The 21,463-nt window shown below is 37.0% G+C and overlaps 1 protein-coding gene across 3 annotated transcripts; it reads left to right on the plus strand.

The window, feature by feature from the left end:
* Nucleotides 1-318: 318 nt before the first annotated feature.
* On the plus strand, nucleotides 319-18,692 carry FBXO8 (F-box protein 8). 3 transcript variants are annotated; one of them, XM_086464126.1, is made up of 6 exons: nucleotides 319-334; nucleotides 5,218-5,554; nucleotides 7,767-7,893; nucleotides 15,392-15,510; nucleotides 17,134-17,330; nucleotides 18,122-18,692. In XM_086464126.1, the coding sequence occupies exons 2-6, from the start codon at nucleotides 5,226-5,228 to the stop codon at nucleotides 18,307-18,309; spliced, it is 960 nt and encodes a 319-aa protein (XP_086320252.1). In that variant the 5' UTR covers nucleotides 319-334; nucleotides 5,218-5,225; the 3' UTR covers nucleotides 18,310-18,692. The 3 variants fall into 3 exon arrangements, with proteins under 3 accessions (XP_086320252.1, XP_086320251.1, XP_086320253.1); XM_086464125.1 differs by lacking the exon at nucleotides 319-334 and adding an exon at nucleotides 777-799 and having other exon boundaries at nucleotides 5,216-5,554; XM_086464127.1 differs by lacking the exon at nucleotides 319-334 and adding an exon at nucleotides 3,326-3,341.
* The last annotated feature ends 2,771 nt before the right edge of the window (nucleotides 18,693-21,463 follow it).

A 21,463-nucleotide genomic window follows, 5' to 3' on the forward strand; every position in this document is an offset into this window, starting at 1 on the left:
GCCTCGCTGCCTCCCCTCAGGAGCCCGCCAGCCCGCGGCGGCTCCCACCCGACGGCGGGTGCAGCCTGAATCAGCCGCCGCCAGCCCTAACTGCCGCTTCCGTTTCCCGCGCGTCCCTCCGCAGTGATGTCACTTCCAGCAACAACAGGAAACGTCAAACCTGCCAGGCGAGGAGACGGGGCGGCGGCTTCCCTGCGTGCCGGAGGGGCTTCCCTGGCTCCCACCGCCTCTCACCGCCGCCGGGGGCTGCTCGGCCCCTCCCTGCCCGGCGAGGCTCACGCACCGACTCGGGCCGGGCTCGTCGCGGCGGCGGTTGGGACCCGAGCTCGCACAGGTACGGGCCCCGCGGGGTCCCCTCGGCGGGGGCAGCCGGGTACGGATGGACGGGCGGCGCATCCAATCGAGAGCCGAGGCCGTTGGGGCGGCCCAATGACGCGCGGGGGCGGCACCCGCGGGGCCAGGCCCGCCGGTATCCGCCGAGAGGCGGGCGGCCGTGCCCAGGCTCGGCCCGGCCGAGGTGCCGGCTCCCCTCTGCGGTGGGAGAAGTGGGACTCGGTGAGGCGGCGAGTAGGGCGGCGGTGGCGGCGGAGCTACGTGGGGCGGCGGGAGGGCAGCCGTGGCCCTCTGCGAAGGGGGCTCCTCGGGGCGCTCCCGTCAGCTGAGGCGGCCTTGGGCGTGAGGGACGGGCTGTGCCGCTGGAGCCGCCGGCGTGGTTGCCTGGAGTCGGGCCTGAAAGGTTAGGGGGTCAGCAGGCCTCGGTTACGAATGCAGCTGCGATGAACGAAGCTTCAGCTTCGATAACGTTGATGGAAGGAGCGAACATTTTCCTGTTCAGATAACGTGCGGTCGCAAAGCAGCAGCTGTAGGGCTCGGCTACCGTAAAGCGGAGGGGGTTTGCATCGAGAGTGTACCTTGGTTTTTATTTAATAAAGTAGAAGCCAGCGCCAGTATGGCGTTAATCTAGATTGCATTGAGCTCTTCAGCACTACAAAAGAGTTTATTGTGCAGTAACAAAGTAGCATGAAGAAGGTATGTTGAAAATTGAAATCAGACTGATAGATGTCAGAGCCAGAGACCATCAGCGATTTTTAAACAGGCTTGGTGTTATGTTTGCTGTGATAGTTATTACAGCCAAGGTGGCAAGAGGTTTCAATTATTAGACAAAGTTACATAATTGAGAGTTTGGAAACATGCAGTTAAGTGGACTATTGAATCAGGAGATTTAAAATGTATGTTCAAAATAATTTTAAAATATGGTTCTGGACACCATTACTTAAAAGGCTTTATAATAACAATGAGTTTACTCATCTTGTTTTAGGACTGAGTTCTGAAAGCGTTCATCCTGGATTACTACAAAGCTGAAAGTAATTGCCTTATGGAGAAAATAAAGTGTGATTAGTGAGTGACATATAAGCTGCTGAATAGCTACATGCATATTAAAGCTTGTGACTTTTTGGTAGCTGGTTCTAGAATGGTTTAAATTGTCTCGCTTTGTTTCCTCTCTGAGTTTCTTCAGTTGCTACTTAAAATAGCAAATACATACATTTCTGTAATTTTTCATGTTAAAAAGACTTTTTAAACAATTTTTGGCAGTGATGTCTTCAGTATGAGTATGTGAGTACGTTATAAGAAGGCTAGTGTCTTGAATGAAATTGTTGGGTTTTTTTCTGTCTTGGAGCCACTTCTAGTGCTAAATGATTTCGTAGTGATTATGTTGTTGGTAATGTATAGCAATTAGCTCTTGTGTGGGGAGAAAAATGTCGATATTCTTGTTAGCTCAGTATTCCTCAGTAGAATGTATTTTGTGGACAGGAACTTCTAGCTGAATATTGCAATGAAGGTATTTAACTAGCAACTAAAATTTAGATATTTGATTTGGGGCCAAGTAGGAAAACTTGGTCCTGTGTGACCGATACCATATTCATTACAAGTAGTGCACGTAGAACAGAAAGATAATCTGACTTTGAAGAGGTTTAAAAGCTACTATAAAATTGCTGGATGCTTACTTGATAGCATAAAGTTCACTTGATAATTGACAGGGCACAGTTTGTTTGTGATTATCCTGCTGGTCTTGCTTTTGTCTTCCTGGTGTATTGTGATTATGAAACTTGTCACAATATGATTCCTAATAATCTTCAGAGCCTTGAATTTCCTATTACTCCTTTTTTTTTTCTTTTATTTAAACCATGACCAAATAATTAGTATTTTCAGAAAATTTTTAACAGTTGGGAGTAAAGAAATGTGTATAGAAATGTGGCTTTGTTATAATGATATAAACTAATGTCAGAAAAGATTGGAAAAATACTGACAAAATAAATTCCTTAATTTGTCTCACAAAAGTTACCTCAAAAAACAGATTTCTGCATTTACCAGAGCTTTCCTTTACTTAACATATACAGTTTACATAGAACAGGTTCTCTCATTACATCTTATAAAATGTAAGGTGTACTACTGTAATGTGGACATGGGGTTTTTTGCTGATTTCTACTGCCTTAGTGGTTAAGGATTTGAAGTAACAATGAGAAATTACAATACCTCACTCCTAGTTGTCTCTGTCCCTGAAACTGGTATTTTGCTGTTTGACTATTTTATCATTTTGTTTAGAGTCAATGCTGTATTTTCAGGCAGATTTTATTTTTGTTTTTTCATGAAAAGCTACACTGAGAAATTGTGCAGATTATATCTTAGTTAGATCTATATGTGTAAGTATATGTTTAGCTCTTTCAAAACCCTGAATTGATTACATAATTGAATTGAAAGATCATTATTATTCAGATCTGTATCTTCGGAGAGTGAACACAGCCTCCAAATTTGGCATCTGTGTATTTGAAAGTATAATGCCTTTTTGGCAGTTACTCACAGGGCTAAGGTCAAAAATTGGTTGTAGCTTCCCAAGATATTTAGATACCTGTTTACCAAGTACCGTATACTTACATAATTAACAAGCTCATATATAGTGCCTAGCAAAATAGGAACTTTATCTTAATTGAGTCCTTTAGTGTGGTGATAGTAGCCCTTTTTGAAATGTTGTGTTTGCTCAGAAACTTTCCTTTTCTGCTCTTTTCATCCCTTAGGAAAGTATCCTTTCCTCCTTCCAGCCCTTGGCTGTTACTGCCTACCCACACAAACTGGTTTTAACTTGATTCTTCACTGCACGCCACTGTATGCTCTGCCTGCTCAGCAGGGGCAATAGCAGCAGCAGCTGGAGTTGGAGCAGCAGGAGACTTGATGGATATATGCTTGTAGTCCGAAATACCAATTCTGGCACACCAACCACTGATACATTTAACAGCTGTTGATTTTATTGCAACAGCGCTTGGTGATCCTCCTTTGGGATGAAGGTTAGTAGCTTCCTTCTCCTTGGAGAGATTTAGTTGTTCAAAACCAGAAAAAGGTGGCACTAAGCACCTGCAGCTCCGGGAATGTCTCTTTTAAAAAAGTTGCTACCTCTTATTTTAATCTAGCTATCCAGTGAAAAATAAAGGCAGAGTTCTTCATCTTGTGAAGAAATATGTTTTAGTTACAGCTAGAAGTTTCATAAATTAATTGCAAACACCAGCATGATTCACTAAGGCCCACTTTCATTGAACTGTTCCTCCTTGTGTAGCCACTCTTTAAATGACAGACTGAGGTATAGCTTCCTCTCGTGAAGCAACTTTACTGGTAGCCCTAAGGACTTTTAGAAGTTTTATGCTGGAAGATGAGAATACCTTCTTTATACATACATTCCTGCAGCCAGTTTTATATCCTATTTATGGTGTGACTCAGTAAGCTTTTTTTAAAAAACTTGCCTGATCGTTTACAGCAAGCAGTTGGTCGTGGTTTAAACTGCCTCTGTATGATAAAAAAAAGAAGCCAAATATGTAACTGTACAAGAAATGAGAATAAAAATAATGATGAATTTATGTAAAATCTTACGTATTACTAAATTGAATATAATACATGTGCCTATAGTTTCTTCACAAGTGTGGTCTTATCTAGAAATGAATTCTTGAACTTCCCTTGAATGGATGCTTATGTAGATAACTGCTTCACCAGCCAGTTGAAACGTCTTGTCTGCTTCCATCTTGCTTATGCTTTTTTTTTTTTCTGTACTTTCTCTAATTTCTCCATTTTTCTCACATAATCACTCATTGCATGCATGGCTTGTTTCTTTCAGCTTCTGTAGAACAGTTTCCATTCTTAGAACAGTTTCCATTTGTGCCCAACCTTTAACAGTGTTAAAGCCTCATTTTTACTTCCCCGTGCTAATGTAATATACATAATTCCATGTATATGTGAGATCCTACCAGACCAGGCCATAAGTGTTTCATTTTTGAAAGTCAGCATCGGGAACCTGCAGATTACTGGTATGATCAGTTTAGTGATCTGTCATCATAGCAAAGCTTGAAAAATGAGACAGATCACCATATATACAGTACTTGTGATGCAATTAAGACAGCATTCCCATACTGAATTAGCATGATTTATTGTACTTTAATCTTCCCTCTTGGTAAATACAGGTGGTTACTGAAATTTGAGTTGTGACATTTGGAAATGCTGATAACTGACTAACATTCAGAATCCGTTCTCTTTATTACCATCTACAGCAAAGTTTGACAAAAAAAATAAACACAGCAATAAGTAAGATACAGAAGCCTTATCATGAAGTTTTTATGCTACTGCGCAAGAAAGCTTGAAAAGATATTTTGGGTGCTTAGAAACAAGTAGCTGAATCCTTAATGCATTATCATTGAAGTTGTTAAGCTTTGTCTTAATGTCAGTCACAGCCTAATTTTGGGTGCTACCCACCACTCAGGACTTTTTTGTTTCTTCTTACATTTTATAGCATTTCAGTGACTCTAAATAAGCTATTTTTATTAAATTTTAAAGGAAGTCTGAAGATAATTCCAAATGTTCTGATGGTTAAGGCTTCTTAACTTGCATGGGACATAAATAATGTTTGGTACTGTTTGCAGCAGCTTATTGTTAATTTTGTAACTCTTCAAGCATAGAAATTTTTGAAAAAAACTTCTATTTTTTTTTAATAGCTTTTGTTTTCAGTATTCAGTTGCTCCTTTGAAGACAGATCACATCATCAGCATAACTTGGACAAAACTCACTTTTTTTCTGTTCAGATCAGTCCTACAATTTTATTTTTTCCAGTGTGTGCTGAGTCTGTGTTACAAATATTTATAAATAGCTGTCAACGCTTAATTTGGATTTTATGTCTGACAGGCTCGCAGATGGGTCAGGGACTTTGGAGAGTTGCTAGGAACCAGCAATTGCAACACCAAGGATACAGCGGACAAGGCTACCTTACCAGAGAACGTGGTAGGAGGATAGCTACTAACAATGCTTCCAGTACAAGCCATCGAAAACAAGCCCAAGGAGGCATTGACATCTACCACCTGTTGAAGACCAGAAAATCTAAAGAGCAAGAAGGATTCATTAATCTGGAAATGCTGCCACCAGAGCTTAGTTTTACCATTTTGTCATACCTGAATGCAACTGATCTCTGTCTAGCTTCATGCGTCTGGCAGGATCTTGCTAATGATGAGCTTCTCTGGCAAGGGTAAGCAAAAAAAAGTATCACCTGGACATAGTAAAAATAATTATTAGAAGTTAGATTTGTCTAAACGTGCTTTTTGTCATTCTAACCTTAGCAAACGTTTCCTAAGTTAAATGAGATTTGACATAGGGGAAGCATGAATATAGTTTAAAAATGTGTTATTCTGGATTTCTGATTACTGTCAGGTTTTGCTGGAGATTACTATATACGCAGGTGTGCTGGTACAAGTGTACATGTATATTACTACACACTTGTTGTTTGATATATCATGGGGAAAAAACCAAGGACTTGTTTTCACTTTTGTATTAGCTCAAAGCGCCTTTCAAACGTTTGTCTTACTACATCTCTGAGTTTCAAACAAATAACTAGCTGGAGCAAGCATACCTATTCAGCTGAAGCTCCAGATAGAAAGGATTGAGAACTCCTCTACTCTACTACAATTGTCTTAGAGCAGCTTAAGTGTATGGTTTTTGAAAGATGGTGATGGAAAGGGGAAAGAAAAGGTCATTTCTGCACATGTGTCAGGTGGAATTTCTGCAGTCTAACAGCTGAAACACATTTATGTAATACATGCTGAGTTTGCATGTCCAGGAAATAAATAAAGGAACATTCTATCAAAGTAAATAGTGTAAGATCAAAATGTCATTAATTTTTTTTTTTTATGTTTTACAACATTAGGAAACACTCATGAAATCATACTTATCTTTAGAGTAGATGGTTAGCAGAACTTGTATCTTCTTTCACAATGTAATTCTTACCCCTTAACTTAACAAGCAGTAAGTAGTATTACTGTAACAGTTAGGTTATTGTTCAGGTCCTCTTTCTTTTCCTTTCATTGTGCTCTACACCTCTTCCTTCCCTCATCTGTTTCTTTGCCTTTGTGCATTTGAATTAAGCAGCTTCTCTTCCTGTCATGCTTTATGAACTCAGCAATAGGATAATGCAGTTATGACTTCTTAATCACAACTTCTTTGCTGTTGGGGACTGTTGTCTTGGCAGGAAACAGGAATTCTAGTGAAGATCCCACTAAGCTTCTAAATTTATGTATATCAGTATGAATTGTATTGTACTTGGTTCTTGGTATTGAAGCTATGCTAAATGCAAATAAATTCCCTGAATGAAGGCTTGTAGATACTATAGCTTCTTAATTGTATGCACTATATGTTCTTAACATACAGGGGAAAAAAACACTGGTATTTTCCTCAGAGTTCATCCTGGGAAATAGCTCAATAATTTTTAGTAAAATCTTACCAAATAATACTCAGTTCAAAGTATACACTTTGGTAGTGAAAACGTGTCCTGATTTAGCAAATTAATAAAAATCTCAATTTGCATAATCTCTGTAGACCTCTTAGTCTTCAATATTCCGCATGTATTGGATATGTTTGAGTTTCGGCTTTGGCAAGTCCTGTGGCTGCAGTTCCAAACTAAGTCCAAATAAGACCCAGGTTCCTGAACTGAGTCTCTCCCATGTCCTCAGTGGCTGCCTGCTGGGTCCTAAGCATTGTGCCTAATTATTTACAAAGCAGATGTGCTGAAGCAGAGCTACCAGTTCAATGGAAAGTGAAAGTTCAAGGGAATTTCCGGTGGTGTCATGAAGGAGACTGAGATGAGGGGCAGAAACTCATGAAACTGAGATGTGGAGTCAGGGTAGGGTAGAAGGGAAAGAAACTGGGAAGTGATGGAAGATAAAGAGGGATGGGGCTGGATCAAATAATTGGACTGGTCAAGCTGGAAAAAGGGACAGTCAGGTGGAAAAGGACAGACAGGGAAAACGGTGAGTTAGTGGCATAATTTTGTGCAGATGTGGTGTCTCACTCACTGCACAACTGGGGCACAAGAAAAGAGACAATTTTTTTAATCTGTCGTACTGCTGCACAAGAGCAACTTGTCGCAGCAACCCGGTATTCAGGTACTGGGAGTGCCACAGGTCTCAGCTGTGTGGGTGTCATTATGATGCCACCTACTGGGATATCTTTTGAGATTGCACTCAAATACACCAAAACCTGTGTGAGAAGAAAGCAATAACCATATAATTGAAGACTTTAGCAACACACATGCAAAAGGCTTTCTAGCAAAGTGATACAAGCAACCTGTTTCTAACTTTTCCTGTGGTTAGAGTATTTGGCTTTGCAGTGTTGATTACATTTTGCTTCTGTAAAATACATGAAATACAGAAAGGAGTTTTGATAATAGACTAATTTTATTTTCATAGGTTGTGCAAATCCACTTGGGGTCACTGTTCTATATACAATAAGAATCCGCCTCTAGGATTTTCTTTTAGAAAATTGTATATGCAGCTAGATGAGGGCAGTCTCACCTTTAATGCCAACCCTGATGAGGTAAGTGAACTATTGCTGACAGTAAAAACAGTTAAAATAATTGATTGTTTTATAATTATAGCCATATCAAAAGCCAGGTTTTAATAGGTGTTTGTTTTACTGTAGGAATGGTTAATACTAGGTTACAGCCCTATCCTGATCTTTTTTCTGCGTATGATACCTGTGCACATCATTTACATGGCTTGCCTCTTAAGTGCTCTGTACAGTGGTCTGACCTATGGATGCCAGAAACTTATAACCACATGTTGACTTAGGAATGAGGCAGAGATCCTAACTGAAGAGACAATGGTGAATTTAGAAAGGGTAGTAATATTCTTACATCAATTAAAATGCTAAAATTCTTCTGCAGGGTATGAGTTTGATCCCACTTCAGTTAAAGCAGGGTGAGGTATAAAGTAACACTGATTACTTGTGACAATTATGCTTTCTTGTAAGGGATGTTTAAATATTTCCACTCTCAAGGAACAAATCTTGAAATATTATGAAAAAGATGTACTGCTGAACTGTCCTAAAGACCAGTTTGATTTGATTTCTGTGGATGTTTGTTATGCATAAACATCATCTTTCTTTATAGTACATAGCAACATGTATTTACTTTCAAAAAATAGCCCATGTCAAACTAAAAGGGTTCAATTTTTTTTTTAATTCATGTAGCTAACTGGAAAAGTCAATTTTTGCTTTTGCTCTGTCACCTTTCAAAGAAGAGGAGAGTTAAGAGAGTAGGCAGCTTTTGCTTGGGAGATGTGCAATTAATGCCCAAGTGACAGTCTCTTTTTGTGTACAAACCCAGACTTCTGCTTCATGTTTCCTAGGAAAAGAAGCTACACAGTACTGAACAAAAAGTAGTATTAACTTCCTGTATGTGTTTATACCTACATATATACATATACGTGTGGTAATAGAGTAAATCCGAAGTAGGAAAAGGATTAAGAGACATGAAAAGGTATACTTCTGGGAGCCAGTGGTTCTGTCTGCTGACGTGATACAGAAAACATGAACTTGTGGCCAAGGGGTGAAATAAATAAAACAGTCGTGTGAGTTACTGCCATAATGTGATTTTGTTTAAATTCTTGCTTTATCTCATATTCTGTTTGATAAAGAAACCCACTACTTTTAATAGCAACAAATTACAGTATTTTGTAATTGCTCTGGTAGAGCTCTGCCTTGAACTGTGATACGCAGTGCTGAGATGTCTTATTAGCACCTTTCCACTTGAGCGATTAGCATTGATTTTTTTTCAGCAGGATTTTAGTAAATTTAGTAATAAATGTAAAGCTTTTCAAATGAAATGCAACATCTAGGTAACTTAAATGTGTTTTCAAGAATATATCAGGTTTTAATTGGTAACAGCTTTGTTCACCCAGATTTTTGTCTTTCAATTTGGTTTAACATAACTTTTCACTTACTATCTTAGTTTATAATATGCTGTTATATTCTAACCTAATTTAAAGTAATCTTGGTACGTTTAAAGCTTTTGGAGCCTTCACAAAAGGCACTGAATAAAAAAAAAGTCATCATTTTTAGAGGAAATTAGGATCTGCAAACTAGAGTTACCTTATAGTATGCCAAAATCAAGTATTAACTTTATTATGCTACACTTGTTTTGTCTGGGTTCATTATGGTTATATGGTACAGCAATAGTACAAACAGTCTGCTTCAGGCCTCGTGAGAGGCAAGAACCTCAGGATATCTCCTAAGGGCTTCTGTTCCTCTCTCCCTGTGGAGCACCGTAGCCTGGTAGGAATCATTCAGGGCCTGAGTTTCAGGAGAATTCACAAATACTATTGCTTTTATTATTTACAACTGTGATACTATTAATCTAATTATTCTTCTGATCTAATTATTATTCTGATCTAATAATATCAGAATTATTATTATAAGGACACTGTGACTGGAATATATGATATGACATTCCACTATTGCAAATTGCGTCTCCGAATTTCCTGCCAAACTCTGCTTTACATTTGATAACAGACCTGATCAAATTACTATAAAAATAGGAATACTTACAGCCACAGGAGCAAGATTCTCCAAAGGACACCGCCCATGTCATGAAAATGGGTAACCAGGCTCCACAGCAACAGCTCCAGAGCTAGCGGTGGCTCACGGGGTAGGGAAGAGCATCTACACACTTTGTGGTAGGATTCTCTGGTTAGCCATTGTTGTGTGCATGGTGTTGTGATATCTGCTGTAATTTAATGTATTGATTGTGTGCATGAGCTTGCATAATTCATAGCAGGTGCTCACATTCTACTGACAGGATGTGCCTAATCACATTACACATAATCTGAAAAAAAAACCCAAAAAAACTCCAGTGCATGTTTGGTTTCTCATTACTTTTTTTGTTTGTTGTTTTGGGGGATTTTTACATATGACAGCACCACTGTAGCCAAGATTTTTCGAACTTGATTTTTGTTTCTTTGGGAGAGGGTGTGGTTTAGTGTTAGTATTAACACTTGAATATGAATATTATGTTGTTTAATCTGCGTTCATAGTCTCTGCTGTGTTTTATTCTAAAGAATGCATGGTGTATGTGAAATGTTTCTCATGCAGTGTTCATTTCATCTCTCATACGCTTATGACTCAGAATTTGTAAGCAACCAGAAGTTACTTCCCACTGTTTTGTATAGTGTTTCTAACTCCCTACAAAATATTTTGTCAAGTTTATTACATGGAGCTATGCTATGTAGTCAAAATTGGAACTTAAGGTGGAAAAGAGAATCCTTTGGTCAGGAAAGAAGATCTAATTTTTGTTTCATTCTTAATGATTCTAACTCATTCTGTTTAATAGCATTTATTTTTATGTGTCTATTGTAATCTGGACTGTAGTGAAACTCTCAGACTTTAATGAGGTCAGGGCTGCCTTTAGGTAGCATAATAACACTAAAGTACAGTGCTTATACTAAGCCTGGCTTTCTACTCTTCTGGTTATCTTATTCATTACCAACTACCCTTAGTTTTTGCCAGGGAGGTCAGTTTTCTGGCCTTTTCTTCATTATAAATTAATCGTTAGCAGCTTGCATAAAGCCACCTTACCTGACTTTTAATTATATGTAGTCTGTAGTTGATGGAGTATTTACTGTGCTGTATATTTCTAACCAAATTTTTTGAAAACTTATCCTATTTCATAGTGATCTATTAGGCAAGCCAACTTTGGGATGCATTGATTTATCTGTCCTAAGAATATCAAAAGTATATGTATATTGTAGAGGGAAGAAGTTATTTTGTGTGATTTATCAAAAAAAGTTGGAATGGACCAGACAGCTGAAACCTTTTGAAACTCTACATTAAAGTCAGAGAACTTTAGTCTTGTAAATTATGAATTATGGATGCCATGTAACACGAAAAATTTTTCTACGTGCTGCTTGTGATTTCTGCCATCATACATGTGTATTGCTGAGACTGTATTTTAAAGACAGTGAAAGAGACACTATTTGAAATGTATGTTCTATATTGTGTCCACATTTGTCACCAAATGATTTGATATGTAACTTAGGAAAGGAATCTTAAAAATTTCTACTAGAAAATATAACATCAGTACTGTGTATTTTGTTCCAGAAGATGCACCATGAAATATATTAAGATATATTGCACTTCCATAGAAAAATGGGACTAATAATATCATACGTGTCTAATTATTATTTACTAATAATGTTACTGTTACCTAGAAGTCCCAATTAGAAATTGAGGCCCTACTATGCCAGATACTGTATATACAGAATAAAACTACAGTCACTGCCCCCAAAGAATTTATCTAAATAATTAAGCTAGTATTTGAACTTGAATTCCTATATTTCCTCAGCTTTTATTTAAGAATATTTTAATTTAATTGGTGATCAAAATCGTCTTTTCTTTAATACAGTACAGACTAAAAAGAAATCAGCATTTTAGGTTGATACTTGCATAATGCTACCAGAATGTAAAAGCGTATAAATCGCTTTAAAATGTTAATGTTAACATTAACATGCTACTAGTGATTTCCTAGTCACCTTTTAAAACCATTTAAGCTAAACAAATAGAGCATTTGAACAGTTTATGTGAAATTTGAAAATTTAAATATTAGGTTAAATTTTTCTTTATTGACAAGTGTATTTATCATACATTTTCCTGCACTAATTTTAAATGTGCATTAGGTAAAAAGCTTCATTGTCTGCCAACTCTGACTTTGCAAACAGTTCCATTTAAATAGTAAAAAGTTAGATCATATATATGTGGAGATTCCAAAATTTCTATGCCGTTAACTTAGAATATGTCTGGTTTATTTTGTATGCATATCTAAACAGACATGTCAAAGGCAACTACAAAAGTTTTAATGTTGACCACTGTACTGAAATGTCCTGAAAGTACTCTTAGCAGAGAAGATCAATGCAGAAATGAAATCAATACTGAAAAAGAAAACTTTAATTTTAGATATCCTGTATGGATATAAATGAGTGGAAAGACTCTTAGAAACAGGTAGAAATCAAGGAAGGAGTGTCAGTGTTGTAATAGAATAGGTTGGTAAAACAGGTGTTGTGTGACTGGAAAAAAAGGAGCAACTGTAAAGAATAACATGTTGAAATACAACAAATGGCTTTTGTTGTTACTATTAGTCTATAGCTGTGATTGTTATTTGCACATATAATTAAAATCAACACTTTCATACAGTAAGATTTTAGCCAGAGCTGTCTGAATTTCAGTGGTAATGTTCTTGCCGCAAAGGCAGGGTATCCTTAAGGCATCTTTCCCAATTCTCTAATGCTACAAACATTATGGTAACAACCAGCCTCCTCATATAAGTTAGGCAAAAACAGAGCTACTGGAAATCTTGGCTGTTACACTGATCAGCTAACTGCTCTTCCACTAATTAGAACATACCATGTGTGCTCATCCTGCAGTGTTGAAAAGACTTCTTCAGTCCTGGTAGATAGTGACACAGATCTGCCCACCTGACTTCAGTCAGATGTTTCCTAAGAGACTCACCAGATGACTGAGAAATAATGTTAGCATAGATTTTAATAGTGTGTAGAACTACTTATTTCAGCCAGTATACCTGCCACAAGCGACCATTTTAGCTACCAAAAGTGCTTTATTTGAAGTGTGGGTTCTGAGAGGAATTCAAGGCAGTGTTTACAGTGTTACAAAAAGCAGATTTGATGATGTTCTGTAAATCTTGTAAATAAATTTCATTTGCTGTGAGCCAAAATTTAAGAACTTTAAAGAGAAATCAGGTTTCTGTTGTTGCAAATTATTTGTGGTTGCTTTGGAAGAAATAAAGAGCAACTAAAAGTTACAGCATGTGCTGAAGTATATTTTATGTACACCCTGTTTATTTGACAAGGAGATGAGGAAAAACAATAATGACACTGTATTCACCGAGAAAGGTATTTTCAAGTATTATGTGTGATGGGGGGAGAGAGAGAGAATTAGAGTCAGGGACTAAACGTGCTTTGCAAAGACTTGGTAGCCTGTCAGGTGAAGATCCTACATTGAGTTGAAGTCTAGTGCATGAAATAAATTACTTATGGCATTTACTGTCACAGAGAAACCGACCCATTGTCTGTCTTGAAGGTCTTATTTTCATCCTACTTCACCTATGACATACCAGGTATTTTCTGGGTATGTTACAGAAGTATTTGTTAAATAATTGCAGCAGGAATACTACTGAGACTTCCTCGCTAGGCTTCGGTTTGTATTACCTTAAGCAAATACTTATTACTGAAGCAAATGCATAAGTCTCATTAAGTCAGGATATATGTGAAGGAGATGTTCTGCTGCTAGTCTTGTATAAATTGCCACCCTACTTGAGGAATTAATATGGAGTTGATGTTCATTTTGATCTCCCATGTTTAGTTTTCTATTTAGCTCTAATTCAGGAAAGTACTTAACCTTATGTTGCTCATCCATATTCTGGGCAAACTTAAATATGATCTAATTTGGACTTAAATTCAAGCATATAGTGCAATACATGTTTCATTACAGTCCTAAATATTCTTCTTAAAATTGGGACCTAAAACTACTAGGATTTTTTTTCTTACCTGATAAACCTTTTATATTTTTATTTATTTTATAAAATATTCTTATAACAAAAAACAAAAGTATGTTATTAACTGCTATTTTCTGTAAATATATAAGCCAAAATTATGGACTGGTAAAACCAGCTAGACAATATTACAGGTGTTTGTTGGCTTTTCGCTTGTGTTATTGATATCTTAAGGATATATTCCAATTTATTTTTTGCTTGATATAACTGAGACTTTGCTTTATTAATCCCCTTCATAAAACAGCTTTCCACACCTGCACTCAGTCCTTTATTTCTTAAGCAAAATGGAAGAGCACTGGGAACTTAGTTTATACACTGGATGACAGGTTGCCCCTACATCTTTATAGATGTAGTGTAAACTAAAAGGGTGGACTTGCAAAATATTGTGAAGTCTGATATCAGAAGATTTATGAAAAAAAGATTTCAGAAGTATTTTAAAGGTGATTTAGGTTGTGGCCTTGGTACATTATCCTATGTAGAAATGCACTGTCTTACGCATTTTACGTTATTTCACCGTTATGGTATGGTGAAGAGATCCTGTACTTCAGTACTATAACAAATGCTCAGAACCACTCCCAGCCCCTGCCAAATTGAATTGAAGCTAGTTGGTTAGTTATTATCAGGTTTAGATTTTTGTTGTTGAAAAATGTGAGCATTTTTAAAATCTATTAGGTTGGCTTTGATTTCTGAGATCATAAGGAAAGTAGTTTTATGCTATGATATTTCAATGAACAGAAAGAATCCAGAATATCACTGAAATATTTTTAAATTAAATTTGGCATGTGTATTCTGTCAGAAATGTGTGCTTGGCAAAGTGCAGAAAATTCTGGAAATCATGACTATAAAATATACACAATTTTTCTATTTTTTTAAATTTTGACTTTAGGCACAGTGTTCTTATTTATGTGTATGCGTATTTATATATGTTGATACTTACCTATGCTTTGAAATCGGCCTGCTTGTGCTTATTTGCATTATTACACATTTAAACAAATGCATTTTATGCATCTATTTGAATGTGGTACATTGTATACATGTGAGAACATGAATGTTTTAATGAAAGGTGTTAAAGACTAAGCACATTATGGCTAAGAGTTTCTTATTTAGAAAAGTTATGAAATTAAAAGTTGTGATCCCCACAGCACTTTAAATACAATTACAAAAATATGAAAACCAAAATACTAGTCTACACGGTAAAGAAACTGCTAAAGAACCATCATGCTTGTTATGGGGTTCATAATTTTAAATTTCCTAGTCTATGTAAAATCTCAACCATAAAAATAAATTGTTTCTTTTCATTTGATTTATAATTTTAGAGCGTATTGTGCATGTTGAAATGTGATTTAGAGGAAGAGGAATCATTCTGAAAAACAGTTCGACTAATTAGTAGGATTCCTACGTTGCCAAATACAATACTTGTTCCTAAACGCATTATGAAGATTAAACTTACTTATATATACATGTATTTTATCTCAGGGAGTCAACTACTTTATGTCCAAGGGCATACTAGATGATTCGCCAAAAGAAATAGCTAAGTTTATCTTTTGCACAAGAACACTAAATTGGAAGAAGCTGAGAATCTACCTTGATGAAAGGTAATTGGAATTTCTCTTGAGACGTTTCCTATTAATTTTCAATGAACAGCACCATTCAACAATATTTTGCTTGTATTGATGTAATTTTAAGGAGGTAAAAATGCAAGAAAATGCAACTAAGTGATGCTGCTGCTATACCTGGACAGTTACTCAGTTCAAGTATTTATGTGACATTATCAGTTTATAAAACCCCCTGAAAATACCACCTGTAAGTAGTAAATCTCACATACTGTGCTTTTTCTGCATTTTTGCAGTTCTGGGCATAAATTGTTCTGAAGTTGTAGTAAACATTTAAACTGCCCAGGATAATCTTCGTGGTGTATGACATTCAGGTATTACAGATATTTTGCTGCTTTTTTTGACATGAGGTTTTTCCAATCTAGTATGGGTGTAATCAGAAAAAGCAGTTACCACTGTACCCAGTGGTGATGGCTTTTTAACTAATGTTGAATCGTTTAATCATTATGTGGTTGTCCAGTATTTCTAAAATGGAAGACTCAATAGAGCATCTTCTTGGAAACAGCATGTGTTGCGCTAGGGAACACTTTCCCTGCTGTAGCATGCTCTTCTACCTCCACAATGCTTTCTCTTGCCCTCCAGGATACCTTCAGGTTGGGGTAGTGCAGTATCAGGAAAGAGGAGCACCAGCACGTTCAAGAGAAGTTGAAAGAGGAGGAGAGTAATAACTGGACCTAAATAGGAAGAGCAGAGAGACAGCAGTGCTTCTAGCAGGAATCCTCTCCTGCTTCTCATCCTCTTCAGCCTGTACCACTAAAAGAATAAAAGGACTCATTCCATAGTGTTGTTATCACTGACAGTCCTGTGCTGTAAAATTTAAGGTTATCGATTTTTTTGGCAATAGAAAAAAATAGAAAACCATTTTTAATTGATGAGATTGCAAGTTAATATTAGCAACCCCTACTGCCATTCTTCTTCCCTTTGTAAATAGAGTGTAATCAGGCACTAAAAATGAAAACTAGGCTTCTACGTGTCGAAACTTCCCTTTTAGTACCTGAAGTGTTTAATAGAAAGGATAAACATAAGAGAATATTCTTTGGTTCACTTCAGATTTTCTTCCAAATTTCCTTCAGATGTCTTTTGCACATCTGTTCATGTAGGCTAGTCTGAATCCTTTAGATGTTTCTGTGTTCAGTGGGAAATACTTGAGAGCATTACACCCTGATGGACTTAGAGTTTCAAGGGGGTTTGTGAGCAATTTTATCTAACTTAAGCCTGGTTTTAACAAGATACTCCTGTAACAGCTTCTACTTGGGCACCAAAATGTGTGACGCATGTGAATCTGTTCCCTTTACTGTCTTTTTTTAATGGCTTTGTCAGACAGTTTAAAGGAAGAGAAGCCTCTACGTAGACTATGATTGAATATGCATATAAAGAAACTTAGAATTCTGATTAATGTCTATTTTTATCGTATTTGGCTACTATTGTAAGTGAAGAATATGTGTTTGTATTATCTTTGGGCTGTCAGTGATAATTTTCTTTCTTTCAGCAAAAAACAAAGCTCAAACTATTTGAAAGCTTTCATTTTTATTTTTAAACCCTACATTTTCATATTTAAACAGTTAAAAGAAACTTCTCTAATTATGTGGGCTTTTATTCTGCCAGGCGAGATGTTTTGGATGACCTTGTGACGCTACACAACTTCAGAAATCAGTTCTTGCCAAATGCACTGAGAGAGTTCTTCAGACACATTCATGCTCCTGAGGAGCGTGGGGAGTACCTTGAGACTCTTATAACAAAGTTCTCTCACAGATTCTGTGCTTGTAACCCTGATTTGATGAGAGAGCTTGGCCTTAGCCCTGGTAAGCAAAAAAAGAGAGCTTTGATTCGTTGGATCAGTCTTTGTATTTCTAGATGATGCTACTGTTTATGGTAGTTTTAAAATCAGCACCTAGACAAATATTTCTGAAAGTACAAACATGGCTTGGGAGTGTTCAGTGTACAGGCATCATCCCATTCGGGTTGGAAAAAAAAAACAAAACCCACATGCAGATGATTTTCTTAGATGTAGCTGATAAGTGGGTTTTATTTTCATGTTATCTTTCCTTCACATTTGCTGTGTTTAAGCTCTGTACTATTTCTAAGTTCCCTCTTGCAAAGACACACTGAACACTTTACCTTGTGGATAGTCCCACAGAAATGAGAGGGAGTTTTGGACCTCACTCAAGCTGAGAAGCATATCTAATTGCTTGGGGAGGAGCCAGTTTTCAGCAGTGGGCCTGCTTACATATTTAAAGATAAGCTTCAGCAGGATGTTGGCCATAGTTTATGAAAACTTCAGGAATCTGTTTAAATGAATGTACATAAAGGCCTTAGTGACTTTTGGATAATGTAGAAATATTAAGAGATTGTAAATGCTCATTTGGCAACGTGCTGACATTATTACTTTGCAAATTGCTGTATTAAATTTTATTTCACTGGGATATCCTTTTGAGTTGTTATATATATTGTGTGTGTGTGTGTATGTGTATATATGTATATATATGTATAAAATTACAAGCCCAGATGATGAAAACTGTAAGGTTGTTGGACAGGGAACAATATTTTTAATGATCACAGTTTTAATTTTTTTTATTTATTCTCTCTTGTCTAGATGCAGTTTATGTATTGTGTTACTCTTTGATTCTGCTTTCCATTGATCTAACAAGCCCTCACGTGAAGAACAAAATGTCAAAGAGGGAATTCATCCGAAATACACGACGAGCTGCACAGAATATTAGTGAAGATTTTGTAGGGCACCTTTATGACAACATCTACCTTATTGGCCATGTGGCTGCCTAAAAGCACAATTTGCTAGCACTTAAAATTTGTAATTTTCAAAAACTTCATCAAGTCAAGAAATTAATTATTTTGTAGAGATGGGGGTTATTTTAGTGCTGGTCATTCTAACCTCTGTATGCAATCAAAGTTTGTGTGTCTAAGTGTGTGTATGTGTAAACTACCTTTTCTATCTATTTGCTGTGGGAATGGAAGGATTTGGAGATTTGTTTTTCATATTTTTTTTTTTTAGTTTTGCACAAAACAATGCCATTAGTCTGACACAGCCATTTACAAATGTTAAACTGACATTACAGTCTAAGCTGACAAAGTGGTGGATTTGTGCATTAGATCTGCTTGAGACTTTAATAAGCTCATTCTTTTTGGAATACCATGTGATGTGTACATATTTAACTAAAGAGATTTATAATCATAATTATTTTATTGTAAAATATTTTAACTAAAATTTCTCCTTTTATCTCTTAAAATAGTGTTGTACTTCTTTCTTTAGCATTTTTTTTACAATGCTGACTACCTCAGGTACATAAGTTAGAGAAACGTTGGTCTGAATACTACAATAAAGTTTATTCTAGGAGTTGACAGAACACATCTAAGCTGATACTTAATACTATATTGACTAACTTGAATTAGCATGTTGCCAATCTGCTCTTCACTCAAGTTTTAAAGACTACAACCTCTATTTTAGATGAACCCTGATGTCCTAGAGGCATAGCCTAGGGAAATCATTCAGTGTACATAGAGAGAGCTAACCTATATTGCAGACACTAGTTATTGGGGACATAGGACAACTACAGTCATCTGTTCAGCACAGAAAAATCTCAACAGGGAAAGTGGTAGTGTTGGCTAAGGTGTTGCTGCTTTCAACTGCTTCCCTGATCAGGAAGTGTCAATGATGGAAATGCCGAGGCAAATATGTACCAGATGACTCATTGCTAAAACTCCTGCAAACTGACGGTGCAAGATTAGAGCAGTGACTGTGCAGAATTGGAGAGCCCTTTCAGACTCTAAATCTGTCATGTAGCTAGATTTTTAAATAGTTGTAGATTTATAAAAATACTTCAAAAATGGTTTTGATCAGATTGTGTCAGGCATTTTCTGAAGTGTGTAGAATGTTAGCAGTGCAATGGCCATGCATGTGCAGGAACTTAGTGAGGATTTGCCTGGATTTTGTCCAGATTACTCATAGAGCAGTGCTTCTCTTACATTGACATAACATGTAGCTGAAATCAGAGCTGTTCCTGATTATGTTTGTTTACATAATATTCAGCTATTGCTAGCATCTGGATTCCTCACGGTAACAAGTAGATTTATCCTTTTTCCCTACCATACTGATTTTTTATGTAGGAAGCCTATGGCAGAGCCAGCAATTGAATGCAGGTTATGCTCATCGTAGGCATGCTCTTTGCCCACATTGCTGCTCCCCGTTTGGCACCTAGTGGGTGTTACATTTGTCATAGATGTGAGAAGAGTGATGACAATGACAGTCCATCTAAGGGCTACATAAATGATGGAGAAAAAAATGTAGTTACTGCTGCTCTTTCAGGTGTTTAATACATTTTGTTTATAGCTCTGGTCCACATGCAAAAATGCACCCAGAAAAAGTTGCATTTTTTTTATTACGTTACCTTTAGTCAAGTGTAAATGACATTTGTATTTGCGTAGCATACACAGACAAAGCCAGGAGCCAGCTCTCTTGTGGCTGTCTTTCAGACGGGTTTTACAGCATGACCCCCCCTCTCACCGGATAACTTCTTATCACTTCACCCTGTGTCATTTCACATATTTTGGAAAGCCCAAGGACGCTCTCCGCAGTGGTCAGTTAATCTCAAACAAGATCAATCTGGTCCTGTAAAAACAAACAAACCCCAGCAGGTTGGAAAACTTTTAATATAATCTGTAAAACCAACAATAAAGGCTGTACTCCTTAAAATGATCATATGTCAAGACTGCAGAATGTGGCTCCTCCTAAGTTACATACTTAAAAAGAAAAATTCAGTGGATTTTGAAATTACAACTAATTTTATCAGGAAATATTTTCTTCTCAAACCAAGAAATGCAAAGCGAGGCCTAATTGTCTTCTGACTCTTATTTATGTTTACATTAGTGATACTGGGTTTGATTTTGCACTGATACAAGAGTAGGAATTGTTAATCTGTGTTTCTCTTAATTTTACGTTACCCTCAGTTCCTGTCACAGATGGAAAACCACAAACAAAGGCTCCAGACAGAACATGTTTTTGCTGGAATAGATGGGTACGTCTATTAACAAAGTTTAGAAAGCTTCAAGGCCAGTGTAACAGCCAAGAAAATCAATTAGAAACAGGTTGATATGGTTGAAGCTTCCATAAGACACAATCCAGAGTAAAAGAAAAAAACAAACAAACAAACAAAACAAACCATAATCACATACAGATAACAGCATCTGATCTTCACAATAGTCAAGATGGTTAGCACCCAACTCATGCTGGACATTGTGTTACTAACTCAGAGTGGAACAGAAAACACGATGTGCAAAGTGTGAATTCCCTTAGAGGTAACCGAGAAACAAAAAATGACAATAGACATTTCTTCTGTCCTTTTTTTCTTCTGAAGTTTGAGTCTTTCGCCAGAGTAGCAGAGAAGTAGTTTTTTGCGTTTTAAGAATCTAGACTTTTCATGAAGTTAGACAATTTTCTGTCTTAAAAAAAAAAAAAAATCATAGGTAGGTGTAACAATACTCCTACAAAGTGAGAAAGATAAAGTTTGAATTCTCCTAGTCATCCTCCAAACACCCTCTAAAAACTAAGTTTTGGGCAGTGTCTTCTTCAGTGCACTACTGACATCTTCATGTACATTTTAAAAGAAAATAGTGATAGATACTTCATTGATCCAGGTGTCACAAAATGGTGCGATGTGGAACTAGCTACTTGATCAGGTACTTCCAAAGACGTAGAGGATCCCAAGCCTAATTACGTGAGCATGGTCATACTTGTAACTGTCAAGTGATTCCTGAGCTATTGCGATTCCACCACTGCATGTCCTTTGGCCTTTGGCCATATGATGTAACCTTCACACTGGTGTGCGGCACAGAAGGAAGAAATGAGCCAGTAGCCCATCCCCCTGCAAACGCTAGTTAATCTGGTCCTAAAAGACGCTGAAGTTGTGCTCTGCATGGCCAT

This window comes from Leptosomus discolor, chromosome 4, assembly GCF_034619465.1.
Source record: "Leptosomus discolor isolate bLepDis1 chromosome 4, bLepDis1.hap2, whole genome shotgun sequence".
Lineage (NCBI taxonomy): Eukaryota > Metazoa > Chordata > Aves > Leptosomiformes > Leptosomidae > Leptosomus > Leptosomus discolor.